At 38.6% G+C, this 13,343-nt stretch overlaps 3 protein-coding genes across 3 annotated transcripts; 1 reads left to right on the plus strand and 2 right to left on the minus strand.

The window, feature by feature from the left end:
- Nucleotides 1-300: 300 nt before the first annotated feature.
- Nucleotides 301-1,109, minus strand: LOC117489852 (transcription factor HES-5-like). The gene is made up of 2 exons (XM_034139398.1): nt 987-1,109; nt 301-876 (listed from the first exon to the last, which is right to left on the minus strand). The coding sequence occupies exons 1-2, from the start codon at nt 1,107-1,109 to the stop codon at nt 454-456; spliced, it is 546 nt and encodes a 181-aa protein (XP_033995289.1). The 3' UTR covers nt 301-453.
- Nucleotides 1,110-4,457: 3,348 nt separating this feature from the next.
- Nucleotides 4,458-5,660, plus strand: LOC117489837 (transcription factor HES-5-like). The gene is made up of 2 exons (XM_034139375.1): nt 4,458-4,580; nt 4,691-5,660. Exons 1-2 carry the CDS (start codon nt 4,458-4,460, stop codon nt 5,102-5,104), a joined length of 537 nt encoding a protein of 178 aa, XP_033995266.1. The 3' UTR covers nt 5,105-5,660.
- Nucleotides 5,661-11,034: 5,374 nt separating this feature from the next.
- On the minus strand, nt 11,035-12,082 carry LOC117489892 (hairy/enhancer-of-split related with YRPW motif-like protein). Its single transcript, XM_034139452.1, has 2 exons — nt 11,960-12,082; nt 11,035-11,846 (listed from the first exon to the last, which is right to left on the minus strand). The coding sequence occupies exons 1-2, from the start codon at nt 12,080-12,082 to the stop codon at nt 11,514-11,516; spliced, it is 456 nt and encodes a 151-aa protein (XP_033995343.1). The 3' UTR covers nt 11,035-11,513.
- Between the last annotated feature and the right edge of the window lie 1,261 nt (nt 12,083-13,343).

Genomic DNA, 13,343 nt, shown 5'->3' on the forward strand with positions numbered 1-13,343 from the left:
CTCTTACAAAGAGAGAAAATAACTTTCAGATTGTTACTGTTGACACAACAGAGCATGATGATGGCAGAACAGAAAAACTTCAAGACCCAACATGAGTCAATCATCTTTTACAGAGTAAATCAAGCACATAAAAAAGAAGGCTACCAGAAAGTAGCAGATATTTGCCTAGTCATGTCACTGAATCAATTTTGATCCAAAAGACATATAGGACATAAAGGCAGGTGTGATAATTCTCACAAAATATTTGATCACATTTATAAAATAAAAGTGAATTTATGATATTCATAGAATACAAAGTTGTGCTCCACAATACGGCCTTTTTTCCTACAAGTAAGCAAAATAAAAAAAATTCACAAGCATCTTCTTTACTTTTCAGAATAATATGTATGTTAATAACTTTTGACCAATATGGTCATCTCAGTTTGTCTGGTAGTAACTCCAGTCTGTAGGGGTCTACCACGGCCTCCAGGGGGCGCTGTTGTATGGACTCTTCTCTTTGGTGATGCTAGTCTGGACTGTGGAGCTCAGCAGAGAGAAGTCAGCCTCTCTCAGGTTCTTATCAGAGGAACACTGCATCTTGTTGACGTGGTTCAGCAGTCTTCTCTGGGACTGAGTCTTCCCCTGCTCTTTGGACAGGAAGTGTGTCACCTCTTGGACACACCTGGAGTAGCCCTGGTTGACAGCTGCTGAGTCCACAGCTTGATTCTGCTGCTGAAGTCGTCTCAGGACACAAACTGTCATCTCCAGGATGTCTGCTTTCTCCAGCTTGGAGTCTGGCTGCTGTTTGAGGAACTCTGGACCCAGGAGAGACTTGATCTGCTCAATGCTGCTGTTGATTCGCTCTCTGCGTAACTTCTCCACCAGAGGCTTTCTGAGCTGCAGAAAGAAGAAAAAAGTCATTAATAATCTTATGGAGTTTAGGTTTGGCATGAACAAAGACAACATCTGAATGACAATATTGAAATCTTCTTGAATCTTGAATGTACCTTGTGGGTCAGAGTGTGAGGCTCCTGAGAGTTGGTCATTGCTGCAGTGATTGTAGGTGCCATGTCTGGATCTCTGTGCTGTAGAGGTCTCTGTAGAGAGAATCTGATCTCTGCTGGCTTCATCCCTCCTATTTATAGTCCCACATCTCCATATGAATGTGTGGGTCTGGGTCTGACTGCACTTTCTCACAGTCTCAGCCAATCAGAGAGCTCAGAGAGACAATAAGAGATGCAGCACACTTAATGCTGTTATTGCCCGGGGGACAATGGTTAGATCCCAGGGGAACAGGTGGAGGACTGGGGGGTGATGGAGAGAGACTCACCGAGCTCTGTGTGAATCTGGGAAAGTGGTGACCCTGTAGAGAGCAGATCTGCTGCCTGATGCTGGGATCAATGACTTTGACTGAGCACACGCTCATCATCTCATCACACACGTTGTAGGATAATGAAATCTTCTTACTATGTTTCTAAAACTGAACATGCATATATTTGTGTTTTTTATATTAAGCAGATGTTTTGAACACTGTCCATTGCATAAAATAATTCATCTTGCAGTTGTGGTCACACTAAACACGCTCATCATCATGTCACACATGTGGAAGACTGACTCAGAGATTGTCCTGAACATTGAAAAACAACTTGAGACTTTTAAATATTGTCGCATTTTCGCTTTTAATTCAAGAACCAGACCCTGATAAATTGATGATGTAAATATATTTGAAAAAGTCCTGAAAACATGATCTTGAAAATGGTCTTTCATGTTAAAGTTAAGATATCTAAGATAAGATATAACAGGTCCCACAAGTTTTAAACACCATCTTGCAAGAAATCCTGATTGGTACTAGTTCATACAAGCTCATATGTTGTGTTGATCATCACTCAGTAAAGCAGTAAAGTAATTCAGCTGAAAGTGGTCCAGATGAAACAGATGTGCCTTCTGTCTTGTGACAAGTTGCTCCAGTGAGTGAGGAGTCAGGCAGGGTTTCCCACAGACTGTGATAACTGCAGTACAAAAGCAGCTTGAATGCCTCACTGGCGGCTAGTGGCCCTTTGTTGCTGCAAAAGGCAGAATTTGGCGGGCAAAACCCAGCTGGAGGAACACAAAGACAGCGGTTGAGCTTAAACGTCTCAAAACGTGAATAGGGATTTGAAAGGAATGTTGGTTTCAGGTAATTGACTGAAGAAATGGCCATTCATCTTTTTAATTGTTCAATAACAAAGTCCAACAAAAATATCTTCCCCGTTGTTTGTTAAAATTAGTCAACTTACTTTAAGTTTCTTAAATCACATTGAATTTAGAGAAAGTTATATAGTGTTTCAAAATGAAGTCTTTATATCTCTTGTAAAGGTGACATTGCTGGTAGTTTGGCATGTGTGAATGTAATAAATAAATAGGTTCACATTGATATAATGACCTGATAATCAGAGGGGAAACGAAGTTGGCAAAGTTATAGAGTTTAGAACAGAAAAGAGACCGACTGTGAAAGAAATACAGAAGGGAGTAAGGCGGGAAAAAGTGTGCCAACTCCCCTCGGAGAACAGTCAGGTGCTGGTGGGGTCCAGGATGCTAATCACACTGAACTGTGACTCTGCTCTGAAGGCTTTCCCACACTCTGTCCATTGACAGCGCTCCCACTCAACAATAGACATGTGCCTTGTTAAATGCTAATTCATCCCCACACAAGCAGCTCCCGGCTCCCCTGAGGGTAACGTTTGTTGTTTAGACACTCTTCAATTAGGAGACGAGAGCACGAGAAATACACACAAACATTTTGACTGGGAATGTAATCTAACAAGCAGTTAACTAAGTGTTGAGGTGCAAATATCATGGTTAAATAGAGTTTCAAACCACATGTCTTTTAAAAAGCAGTACACAAACATTGAACAAGAGGTTTTTATCCATAGACTGTAATGTAATTGTAAGCTGATAAAAAACAGTTTTTCATGTTTTTACCAATGTACACTATTTGTCAACAGTTACAATTTCTCATTTAAAGACATCTTTTACAAAACTATATTGAGATTTAAAAATCTGAATAGGGTTCAGTAGTAGTTTAACACAAACACAAGTACAACAAAAATATGACAAATTACAACAACAAATAAATGTGTGCATTATTCCAGAATTCAAATGAAAGAGCTATGCCATTTTAAAAGAGGTAGCATTGAACACATATGACAAATCAATAAAAGGAATGTGTATATTATATCTGTTATTTCTCTCATTTATTTAATGTATATTTACTGATCTATGCCCCATAAAACATGTTTTGAAAATGTTAAATAGATTTTAAAGATGGATACCATAATACTGTAGGACAATAAAAAATATTTGAATCCATTTTTTTCTAGATTTAATTCTCACAGTGGCTCATTTCAAATTTTACAAACAGATACATATAAAACATGAAATAGTAAGGTTTAGTGAGTAAATAAGGTTCAGTAAAGAATGCCTGCCCCCCCTCGCAGACGTCTTTGTCTGATCTGCCTCTTTTGTCCCTCTGGGGCTCTGTGAGTGAGTTTTCCCTGCTTTCCCACACTCCGTCCATTCACGGCTTTGAAGAACAAAGGAAGTGTGTCTGGTTGCACATCACATTAATTATGGAGTCAGTTTACGAGCAGCGTCTCAGTGCTTCTGAATGGAAATTCCTGTCATCAAGACTCGTCATTACCAGGCTTTTGTAAAATGTCTATCAGGAATGCAGACATACTAAGGATTAATGAACATTCAAAAGCTATTTCCCCCCCCCCTCTTTTGGATTCAATTTTTTCCTCTACATTCCAGGCTGTTTATTATGACGGGGGGATAAATAGGGGGTCTATTCCTGAATTGATCAAGTGCTGGTTAGGAATTTGAAGTTAAACTTGTTTGTGAAATCCTGCAACCAAATTGTATGTCAAATATGATCATGTTTTTTATCTGGACAGGAATAAAAAATTGGCTTGATTTGAACTATTTAAAAAGTTCCATTGCATCCAGGATAGTATTAATTTATTAATGTTTATGACTGCATTTGCAGATTAGGCAACATAAACAGACCGGCTTGATGGAAAATAAACCAAGTAAGCAAGTGCTTTTGCATTGGATAATGTTCCATTAGATACATTTGTACATACACAAATGTATGCATGTTCAGTTTCACAAGAATGTAACATGATTTCATTATCTTAATGATGAGCGTGTGCTCAGTCAAAGTCATTGATCCCAGCATCAGGCAGCAGATCTGCTCTCTACAGGGTCACCACTTTCCCAGATTCACACAGAGCTCTGTGAGTCTCTCTCCATCACCCCCCCAGTCCTCCACCTGTTCCCCTGGGATCTAACCTTTGTCCCCCGGGCAATAAAACCATTCAGCGTGCGGCATCTCTCATTGTCTCTCTGAGCTCTCTGATTGGCTGAGACTGTGAGAAAGTGCAGTGAGACCCAGACCCACACATTCATATGGAGATGTGGGACTATAAATAGGAGGGATGAAGCCAGCAGAGATCAGATTCTCTCGACAGAGACCTCTACAGCACAGAGATCCAGACATGGCACCTACAATCACTGCAGCAATGACCAACTCTCAGGAGCCTCACACTCTGACCCACAAGGTAAATTCAAGATTCAAGAAGATTTCATTATTGTCATTCAGATGTTGTCTTTGTTCATGCCAAACCTAAACTCCATAAGATTATTAATGACTTTTTTCTTCTTTCTGCAGCTCAGAAAGCCTCTGGTGGAGAAGTTACGCAGAGAGCGAATCAACAGCAGCATTGAGCAGATCAAGTCTCTCCTGGGTCCAGAGTTCCTCAAACAGCAGCCAGACTCCAAGCTGGAGAAAGCAGACATCCTGGAGATGACAGTTTGTGTCCTGAGACGACTTCAGCAGCAGAATCAAGCTGTGGACTCAGCAGCTGTCAACCAGGGCTACTCCAGGTGTGTCCAAGAGGTGACACACTTCCTGTCCAAAGAGCAGGGGAAGACTCAGTCCCAGAGAAGACTGCTGACCCACGTCAACAAGATGCAGTGTTCCTCTGATAAGAACCTGAGAGAGGCTGACTTCTCTCTGCTGAGCTCCAGCTGCATAAAAAAGAAGAATCCAGCCAGCGACTCCTCTGTCTGGAGGCCGTGGTAGACCCCTAAGAACTTGTACAAAAGTGACGCTTATGATTGAACCGAGCAAATACACTTGTACTCTTGGACTTTCTACTTCGCCTCTGTCCTCAGGTACTCTACTTTTGAAGAGTTTTTGCGTGTTTCTGCAATTTATTATTACCTTTTGCAAAGGTCACATTCTGTTTCTGTGATATTTGCAGGACAGCTACTATTTTCTATTTTGAAGGTAGTCTCTTATTTCAGGTGTTACTCTGTGAAGTAAAAATGATTGTTCCTAAAGGGAATGCTTCTAATTGTCAGTTACACTGACGTATGTCTGTACTTTTTCTCCATTAAGGAGACGGTTAATCATGTTGCACATGTTTCTGACTTATATGTGATATTCACATACTCTGATTATTGAAATGACCTTTCTAAAATCTGTTAACATTTTAATTGTCTGCATTTTATCAGATCAATTTTGTGTGTTCATTAAACAAATGTGCTGCTTTATAACTCTGTGAGTTACAGCACACATACCTTCTATGAAGGGCATGTTTGGAATGTCTGAATGTATCTCTTTAAACCAAGTGATGCGCAATAAAACAATCACTAAAACAATGAAAACACTGTTTCTCTCATTTTTATCACCAGACATGTTGATTACTGAAGAAATAGTACCAGATCTTAAACCACTATATATTTATAATGTATTTTGAAAAAGGGCTTGTATAGAAAGCTGACAGATGAACAACACATCATGTCTCAGTCACATTTTTGAAGCGCTCCTCACCTGATCAGAGGTAGGTTTGTCTTTCTTAAACTCTAATCCACATCTTAAAGATGAGCCAGATAATGTAGACAGTGAGAGCTGCTTACTCAATATATCAGCTGTTAGGTCTCAGATCAACATAATGTGTCTCAGTGAGCTGTTGTAACTTTACAAACAGTTTCAGTATATGTTATACCATGTCTATGTAACTTCACTGGTGGGATGAACACCTCCCTGTTCAAGGATATCAGTGGGAAACTGTCTAACACATAAGGCTGCCTTTGATTATACACCGGACTGGGATGTGGTGAATACAAAGCTCATAGTATATGATTATTATATACATTTTATTCACACTCTGAACTGTCATTGTTCTTTATGCAAACATCTGAGCTCTTTTGTCCAGGCCCTTTAATGTAAAACCTGCCTGTACTTGTGTGGTGGTTGTTTGATGAAGAATTACTTCAATCGTTTGCTTATGCCTGATGTAAAGTAGTCATAGTACCATTGATACATTCTGGTACATCAAATTCCAGATAAGATTAATGCATGGGGCAATATTAAAGCGACAAACCCATGAATGCATCAATCATTATAATATTATACTTTAAAATATATGGTGCTTAAATGGGCTGTTTTGCATAACGAGTACTTTTACTTTTGGTGTTTAAAACTTTTTTGGTTGCTAATACTTTTATAACTTGTTTACTTAGGTACAATTTTGAATGCAGGACTTTTACTTGTATCTGTGTATTTTTACACTGTAGTATTGCTACTCCTATAAGAAAATAGTCTGTGTACTTCTTCCACTTCTGGTACTACTACAATATATTGCAGGTAACTTCACTAAACTTAGTACTTCATGATTTATTTGTTGATTATATAGTGTGTAATAAATCTGGATTTGCAAAAATAATTCTGTTTGGGAAAAGTCAAATGTTTACTCAGAAATGTAACGGCAGGGAAGCAGAAAATGATAATAGGGAATTTAATTGCAAGTACAGTACCTAAAAATTGCACTGGAGTAAAGTATTTGCGTACTTAGAATCATTTCACCACTAGTGGGGTGACAGTTAACAGATGGCCTGTCATGAAGCACTCAATTGCTTCTTGTGTTTAAAAAGCGCGCGATCCACTTAAGAGATTGAATTATGAAAGATAAAATGACAAAATATGACTATTCTGTTTAAGCTCTGACCATGAACAGTGTAAACGATGTATTTCCAAATGCATTGAAACAAGATAACAAGAAAATTATTGAATTTCTTACATATTTATTATTCTGAAGTCTGCAAAAGCAACAAAACACATTTCAATCCACTTTGGATGAATACAAATAATAATGAATAAAACAAAACCTGCATACATGGCATACACAAAGCAATAACAAATCCCTTTTCAGAAGAAAGGCTGGTGTTCGATACAATATACCTTGAAACAAGGCAGTAAGACACTGTAAGCAAACTGCAATAACACAATATTAGCCTGTATGTCATTTTCACAGGAAGAATAGGTTAATATCGCTCAGTTGGGCTTAAAATGTTAAGCAGATTTTACTGCAGTTAAACAATATATCTGAAGATTAAGTTAAATCCTTTAAAACATTTTGGTCTTAACTAAATCATTCTTAGTTAAAGACTGGAATCATAATCTGTGGTCTTGTTAAACAAAAAAACTACAACCACGAGAATAATAAATTCCACAATAGCAGCAAAACATGTTTTAACAAGTTAGCTACGGACTCGTCTTCTCCCTCAGTGACCTCTTCACCTCTGAATCCAATTGTCTTTCTTTCTTCCTCTGGCTTCTGTTGAAGCAACAATAAAATAATAGTATACTCTGTTCTGCTCATCATAAAGCACATAAGGCATTTCTCTAAAATGATCAGATGCAGCTGGCGTTCACAAATCAACATTATTTAAAGGCAGCTTTGGTGATTTTCTCAAGTCCATTTCTCATTGTCTTTAAAAGCACAGTGGAGTCAGGTCATCCTCTTCTTCAGGAAACAGACGTAAAATATCCCTTGAATATTTGGAGTAGCCGTTGTGTGTGAGCAGGGCTTTCCTCAGTGTGAGCAGGGACTTGGTCTTCTCCAGGATGTCTGCGACAGGGATGCCGTTCTGCAGGTGCTCTGCAATCAGAGCCTTCAGCTTCTCCACTCCGGTGCTGCATTTCCTCTCCAGCATGTTGAGTTTACACCTGAGAGAGACAAAATCATGGAGTTTAGTCAAATGAACTTATTGAAATAAAAACATATACAGAAATTAAACAACATATTTGTTATGGAGAGTTTGATGTATTGGAGCTTTGGCTTACCTAAAGAGCTGTTCCTTTACGCTGTCTTGAAAAGCGAGGTCTGCGTAGAGAGCCATTTCCAGGTTTTGCTTCGTGTGTTGAGAAGGTCTGTTGTTGCTTGAGAAGGTTCGGAGGAAGTTTCTGATGACATCTGCGTCTGCTGCTCTGCATTTATGCTGTTCATCCTGCGCTCTTTGGGCTCTTTCAGCCAATCAGGAGGCTCAGGGTTCATGACAATAGAGTGAATTTAATGCCTGTCACACAGAACAGGTGGGATGCTTTATCTTAATGCCATACATCAGAGAGGTCAGTGGGAAAATGTTTTTCCTGAGGTATACACGGCAACAATTTTGAATTTTGAAACTGATTATAATTTGAAATTACTAAAACCAATCCAGTCTGGGAAGTAATTTTTTTCAGGATGTACCCTTTTTCAGTTATACTAAACAATAATGTCTCAATTGCATCAGCAAATACTATAAGGCGATGAAAAAAGATATATGAAGGATGAATTTCCCCTCTTTCATTGAAAGATCATTAAATATTATCTGTTAATATAAATGTTACTGAACAAATGTGTCTAATTACATCAGCAAATAAAACGTTAAATAACCACAGTACCATAATAACACATTCTTTAAAAAGAACCTAATAGCTGCAAAAATGTTATACAATTATATTTTCCAAATCTCTCTGTGTAGTGAGTTACATTTAAAGCAGATGGCTGATCTGTGAAGTGGATGTTATTTGAAGAAAACGTCTATTAACCTCTGTAAATACAATAAACCAGAATACCATATAACTAAATCACTCTTTAAAAATATATCTCAAATCTGTAATAATGTTTGAAATGTATATTTTCTGACTGTGTGTGTCTCCACAGTGAGTTAGAGCTAAAGCAGATGGTTTGTGTGTGAAGTGACTTTCTGCCTGAGAACCGTCCCCAGGCTTTGTGGAGCAGACACACTTCCATTGTGTGTGCAGCTGAGCAGCCTGCATTCAGAAGTGTGGGAAGCCGTGTGTCGCTGCGGCTCCAAGCTCCAGAGCGAGAGGAGGGCGTGTGACCGGGGCACGTCCAACCCTGTGCAGGCCGCTCAGAGGGGGGGGGAGGGAACCTGAGCCCCTCACAGACAGCAGACCGACACACAGACAGATGGAGGAGATAAGCAGGAAGGTAAACCCACCTACACATAATTACAGCTTGCAGTTGTTTTAGTGTGCTAGAATAATGAACACAAACAGCATTTAATAAAGCTTTATTTCAGGAAAGAAAAAAAAACACACAACCCTCTCAGTTTGTGGCCCATAATTGTGGAATGGTTGGCCATTCACAAATAGATTTCCCCCCTCCATTTATACCTGTTTAAAAACCCATCTTATTTCTTTATTATCACCAAAAGATAAGACAAGATAAAAACGTTATAGCCTGATCAATCAATTGTTACAGCAGTTCATGAGTAAAAAAAGAAAAGGAAAATGCATTTTTAAGGGAAAAATAGAAATGTAACAGGATAGAAAAAACAAGACAAAAATGGAAATAACATAGCATAACATACAGCTATTATGTACAGTACGTTAGGATGATTGCACCTACCAGGTGTAGCATGTACCTAAAAATAAAGCATCAATTTGTGTATACATGTGTATACACACACATTTTGCTTGTTTGTATTTTGTATTTAGTTGTTTGTGAAGTGTGATTTGTGTTGTGATATTATAAAAATGTTTTATTCACTCAAATTCTTAGGAAATACCCAGATATAACTGTCCCCTAATCCACTCATCAACAGAAAGGGGACTCACATTTTGTGTGAATCACTTTTTGTCTTTTATCAATATTTGTCGGATAATCAAAATTAACTTTTAAAGAAGTACAATCTGAATTGGTGACAGGTAGCATCTAAATGTACCATCAACTCTACACATACAGTAACTGACATATCACATGTGGTCCAGTGGGTGTATTTAGTAGGAAGGCTGTAAGCTGCAGAGATCAATTAGTCAAACAACACCCAACACACCCCAACACACCACCCCATGATACACCCAGTGTGTGTGTGTGTGTGTGTGTGTGTGTGTGTGTGTGTGTGTGTGTGTGTGTGTGTGTGTGTGTGTGTGTGTGTGTGTGTGTGATAAACTGGTTAATACTCTTTCTCATTATTATTTAGATGGTTAATTGGAATTACAAATGCTAAAATTAAGTTCATTTTTCATGTAAGCAATATCTTATCTAAATATCTCAATACAAATTATGTAAATATTAGTATTATTAAAGTGTTATTCATAGGCTATGTGCTATATGTTTGTTTAAGTGAGTCAAAAAACTTTAAAGGACGTCAAAAACAGTTTTATGTATCTCTCTTGCAGATGTTGTAAAAGAAGGGGATGGGTTTGGGGGTCTTATATAAGGTAATGTATTGTAATAGGGACAATATGTAATTGCAGCATAAGTGTCAAACAGTGAAGAGTGACTTCCCTAATCTGAATTATTAAAATACATTTAAATGGATGCATAGAAAACATTAAACAAATTATTCTAAGATTATCAAAGAGCAATAAGACGAAACAACGTGGGAAGACACAATTTGAAATTAACAGTGATGTTTATTCAAAAAGCACAAGGAGCTACAACAAGCACGAAAGCTCAAAATAGAGGTGATGATACATCACAACCACAACTTGTAGATCTCTACAAGACACTGTACTCACGCAGAGTAGAGGAAAAACTGTTTTTATAAAAGACAAACACACTTGAAGACATTAGAAACTGTTATTTTAAAACAAAAACTCTTTGCTCTTAATACATAAAAGCAAAACAGTAGAGACTGACCTTAAAACAGATCAGAATGTTAATATCACAGTGTGATGAATGTTAACTGCTAAATACATGAATGTTAAAAAAAGACAACATGACAGTCACTGGAAAATGGTGACAGTGTGACATTAAGCAAACCTTTAAGAAAAAAGTATAAACTATTTGATCTAACAACAGATCAGTTTTTAGAAATCAGAAGTCCAACATGACAATATATCCATGAAAAGAACAGTTACCATTTCTGATAAAAATTATCAATAACAATCAAAAGATTACATATGTAACCATAGCACTGTAATCTACCAACACATAAAGTACAGTGAGGTTGAATAATAATTGCAGATGCAATCAGATTTGGTTCATGCAACATGCATGAGAATATCTTCTCTTTCTTAAATTGAAAGATATAGTTGCTGTCTTTCATTAATAAAACACAAAAAACAACCTTCTGTATAAACAGAAGAACAATTTCTTAACATTTCAGAATTCAGAAGAATTCACTTCCAGTAACCTTTGACCAATATGGTCATCTCAGTTTGTCTGGTAGTAACTCCAGTCTGTAGGGGTCTACCACGGCCTCCAGGAGGCGCTGTTGACTGGACTCTTCTCTTTGGTGATGCTGGTCTGGACTGTGGAGCTCAGCAGAGAGAAGTCAGCCTCTCTCAGGTTCTTATCAGAGGAACACTGCATCTTGTTGACGTGGTTCAGCAGTCTTCTCTGCTTTTCATTCTGCTGCTGCAGTCGTCTCAGGACACAAACTGTCATCTCCAGGATGTCTGCTTTCTCCAGCTTGGAGTCTGGCTGCTGTTTGAGGAACTCTGGACCCAGGAGAGACTTGATCTGCTCAATGCTGCTGTTGATTCGCTCTCTGCGTAACTTCTCCACCAGAGGCTTTCTGAGCTGCAGAAAGAAGAAAAAAGTCATTAATAATCTTATTCTGGAGTTTAGGTTTGGCATAAACAAAGACAACATCTGAAGAACAATATTGAAATCTTGTTGAATCTTGAATTTACCTTGTGGGTCAGAGTGTGAGGCTCCTGAGAGTTGGTCATTGCTGCAGTGATTGTAGGTGCCATGTCTGGATCTCTGTGCTGTAGAGGTCTCTGTAGAGAGAATCTGATCTCTGCTGGCTTCATCCCTCCTATTTATAGTCCCACATCTCCATATGAATGTGTGGGTCTGGGTCTGACTGCACTTTCTCACAGTCTCAGCCAATCAGAAAGCTCAGAGAGACAAAGAGATGTGGAGCAGACGAGCTGCAACATGCAGTTATTGACCGGGGGACAATGGTTAGATCCCAGGGGAACAGGTGGAGGACTGGGGGGGTGATGGAGAGAGACTCACCGAGCTCTGTGTGAATCTGGGAAAGTGGTGACCCTGTAGAGAGCAGATCTGCTGCCTGATGCTGGGATCAATGACTTTGACTGAGCACACGCTCATCATCTCATCACACACACGATAGAGAAATACAATTTATCGTGTAATGTAGGTATTTCATGTACCAACAAAATAATTATGATACTGTCAAATTATTAGAGTGTAGGATGTTTCCTGGGGGCGGTGCAGCTGTTTCCTGAAGTGTGCCAAATCCCTTTGGAGAATTACTTGGCTGCTGGTGGGATGGATGGATGTCATTAACACCCAACTCTGCCCTCCAGAGCTTTTCCCACACTCCGTCTATTATAGCATAAAATAGGCATGTGCCCCTTTACAAATGGACCTTTTGAGGATCCTGTCCCCAAGCAGTGCACCACCAATGGAAAAGGGTGGGGCCCCGCTAAAATAATTACCCATATTGTTGAAGTGGGTAAAAATTAATATATTAAAATCGAAATTATTTTATTTACATTTCACACATATCATTTATTTAATGCAATTGTTAAAAGCTTCCAATTTTAGTGTTACTTTATTGGGTGAACATCAGAGCAAAACGTTTTATTTGTCACTTTGTTTATTCAGGGAATTATGAATGTGACAGGAAGTGGACACCGGTTGATGACTCTGAATGTCCCACGCGCCAACATTAGGAAAGGCTAAAAATGGGTGAACAATTAATATTAGATGAAGTAGTGTTGGAAACGAGTTTTTTTTTAACTAAAAGTACAAGGGAGGCTATAGTACAGCACACGAGGAAATATAAGAGGTAGAGTCAGATGTAAAATGTTAATTAAGCCACTGCTAAGGCGAAGCTAACATATCATCTGTTAATGGCTAACATTGCTCAGGTGTAACGGGAACCTGGCTAGTCCATCCCGCCTCCTCCGCCCTCTGTTGGGACCGGTTGGGACTCCCAGCACCAAAACGGTAGTTTATTGACTAACCAATAAAAGCAAGTGTATCTTAAACTATAACTTATGTATTTAAGTTAAACGAAAATAAGAAATTGAACAGCATTTT

Source organism: Trematomus bernacchii, unplaced genomic scaffold (assembly GCF_902827165.1).
Source record: "Trematomus bernacchii unplaced genomic scaffold, fTreBer1.1, whole genome shotgun sequence".
Classification (NCBI taxonomy): domain Eukaryota; kingdom Metazoa; phylum Chordata; class Actinopteri; order Perciformes; family Nototheniidae; genus Trematomus; species Trematomus bernacchii.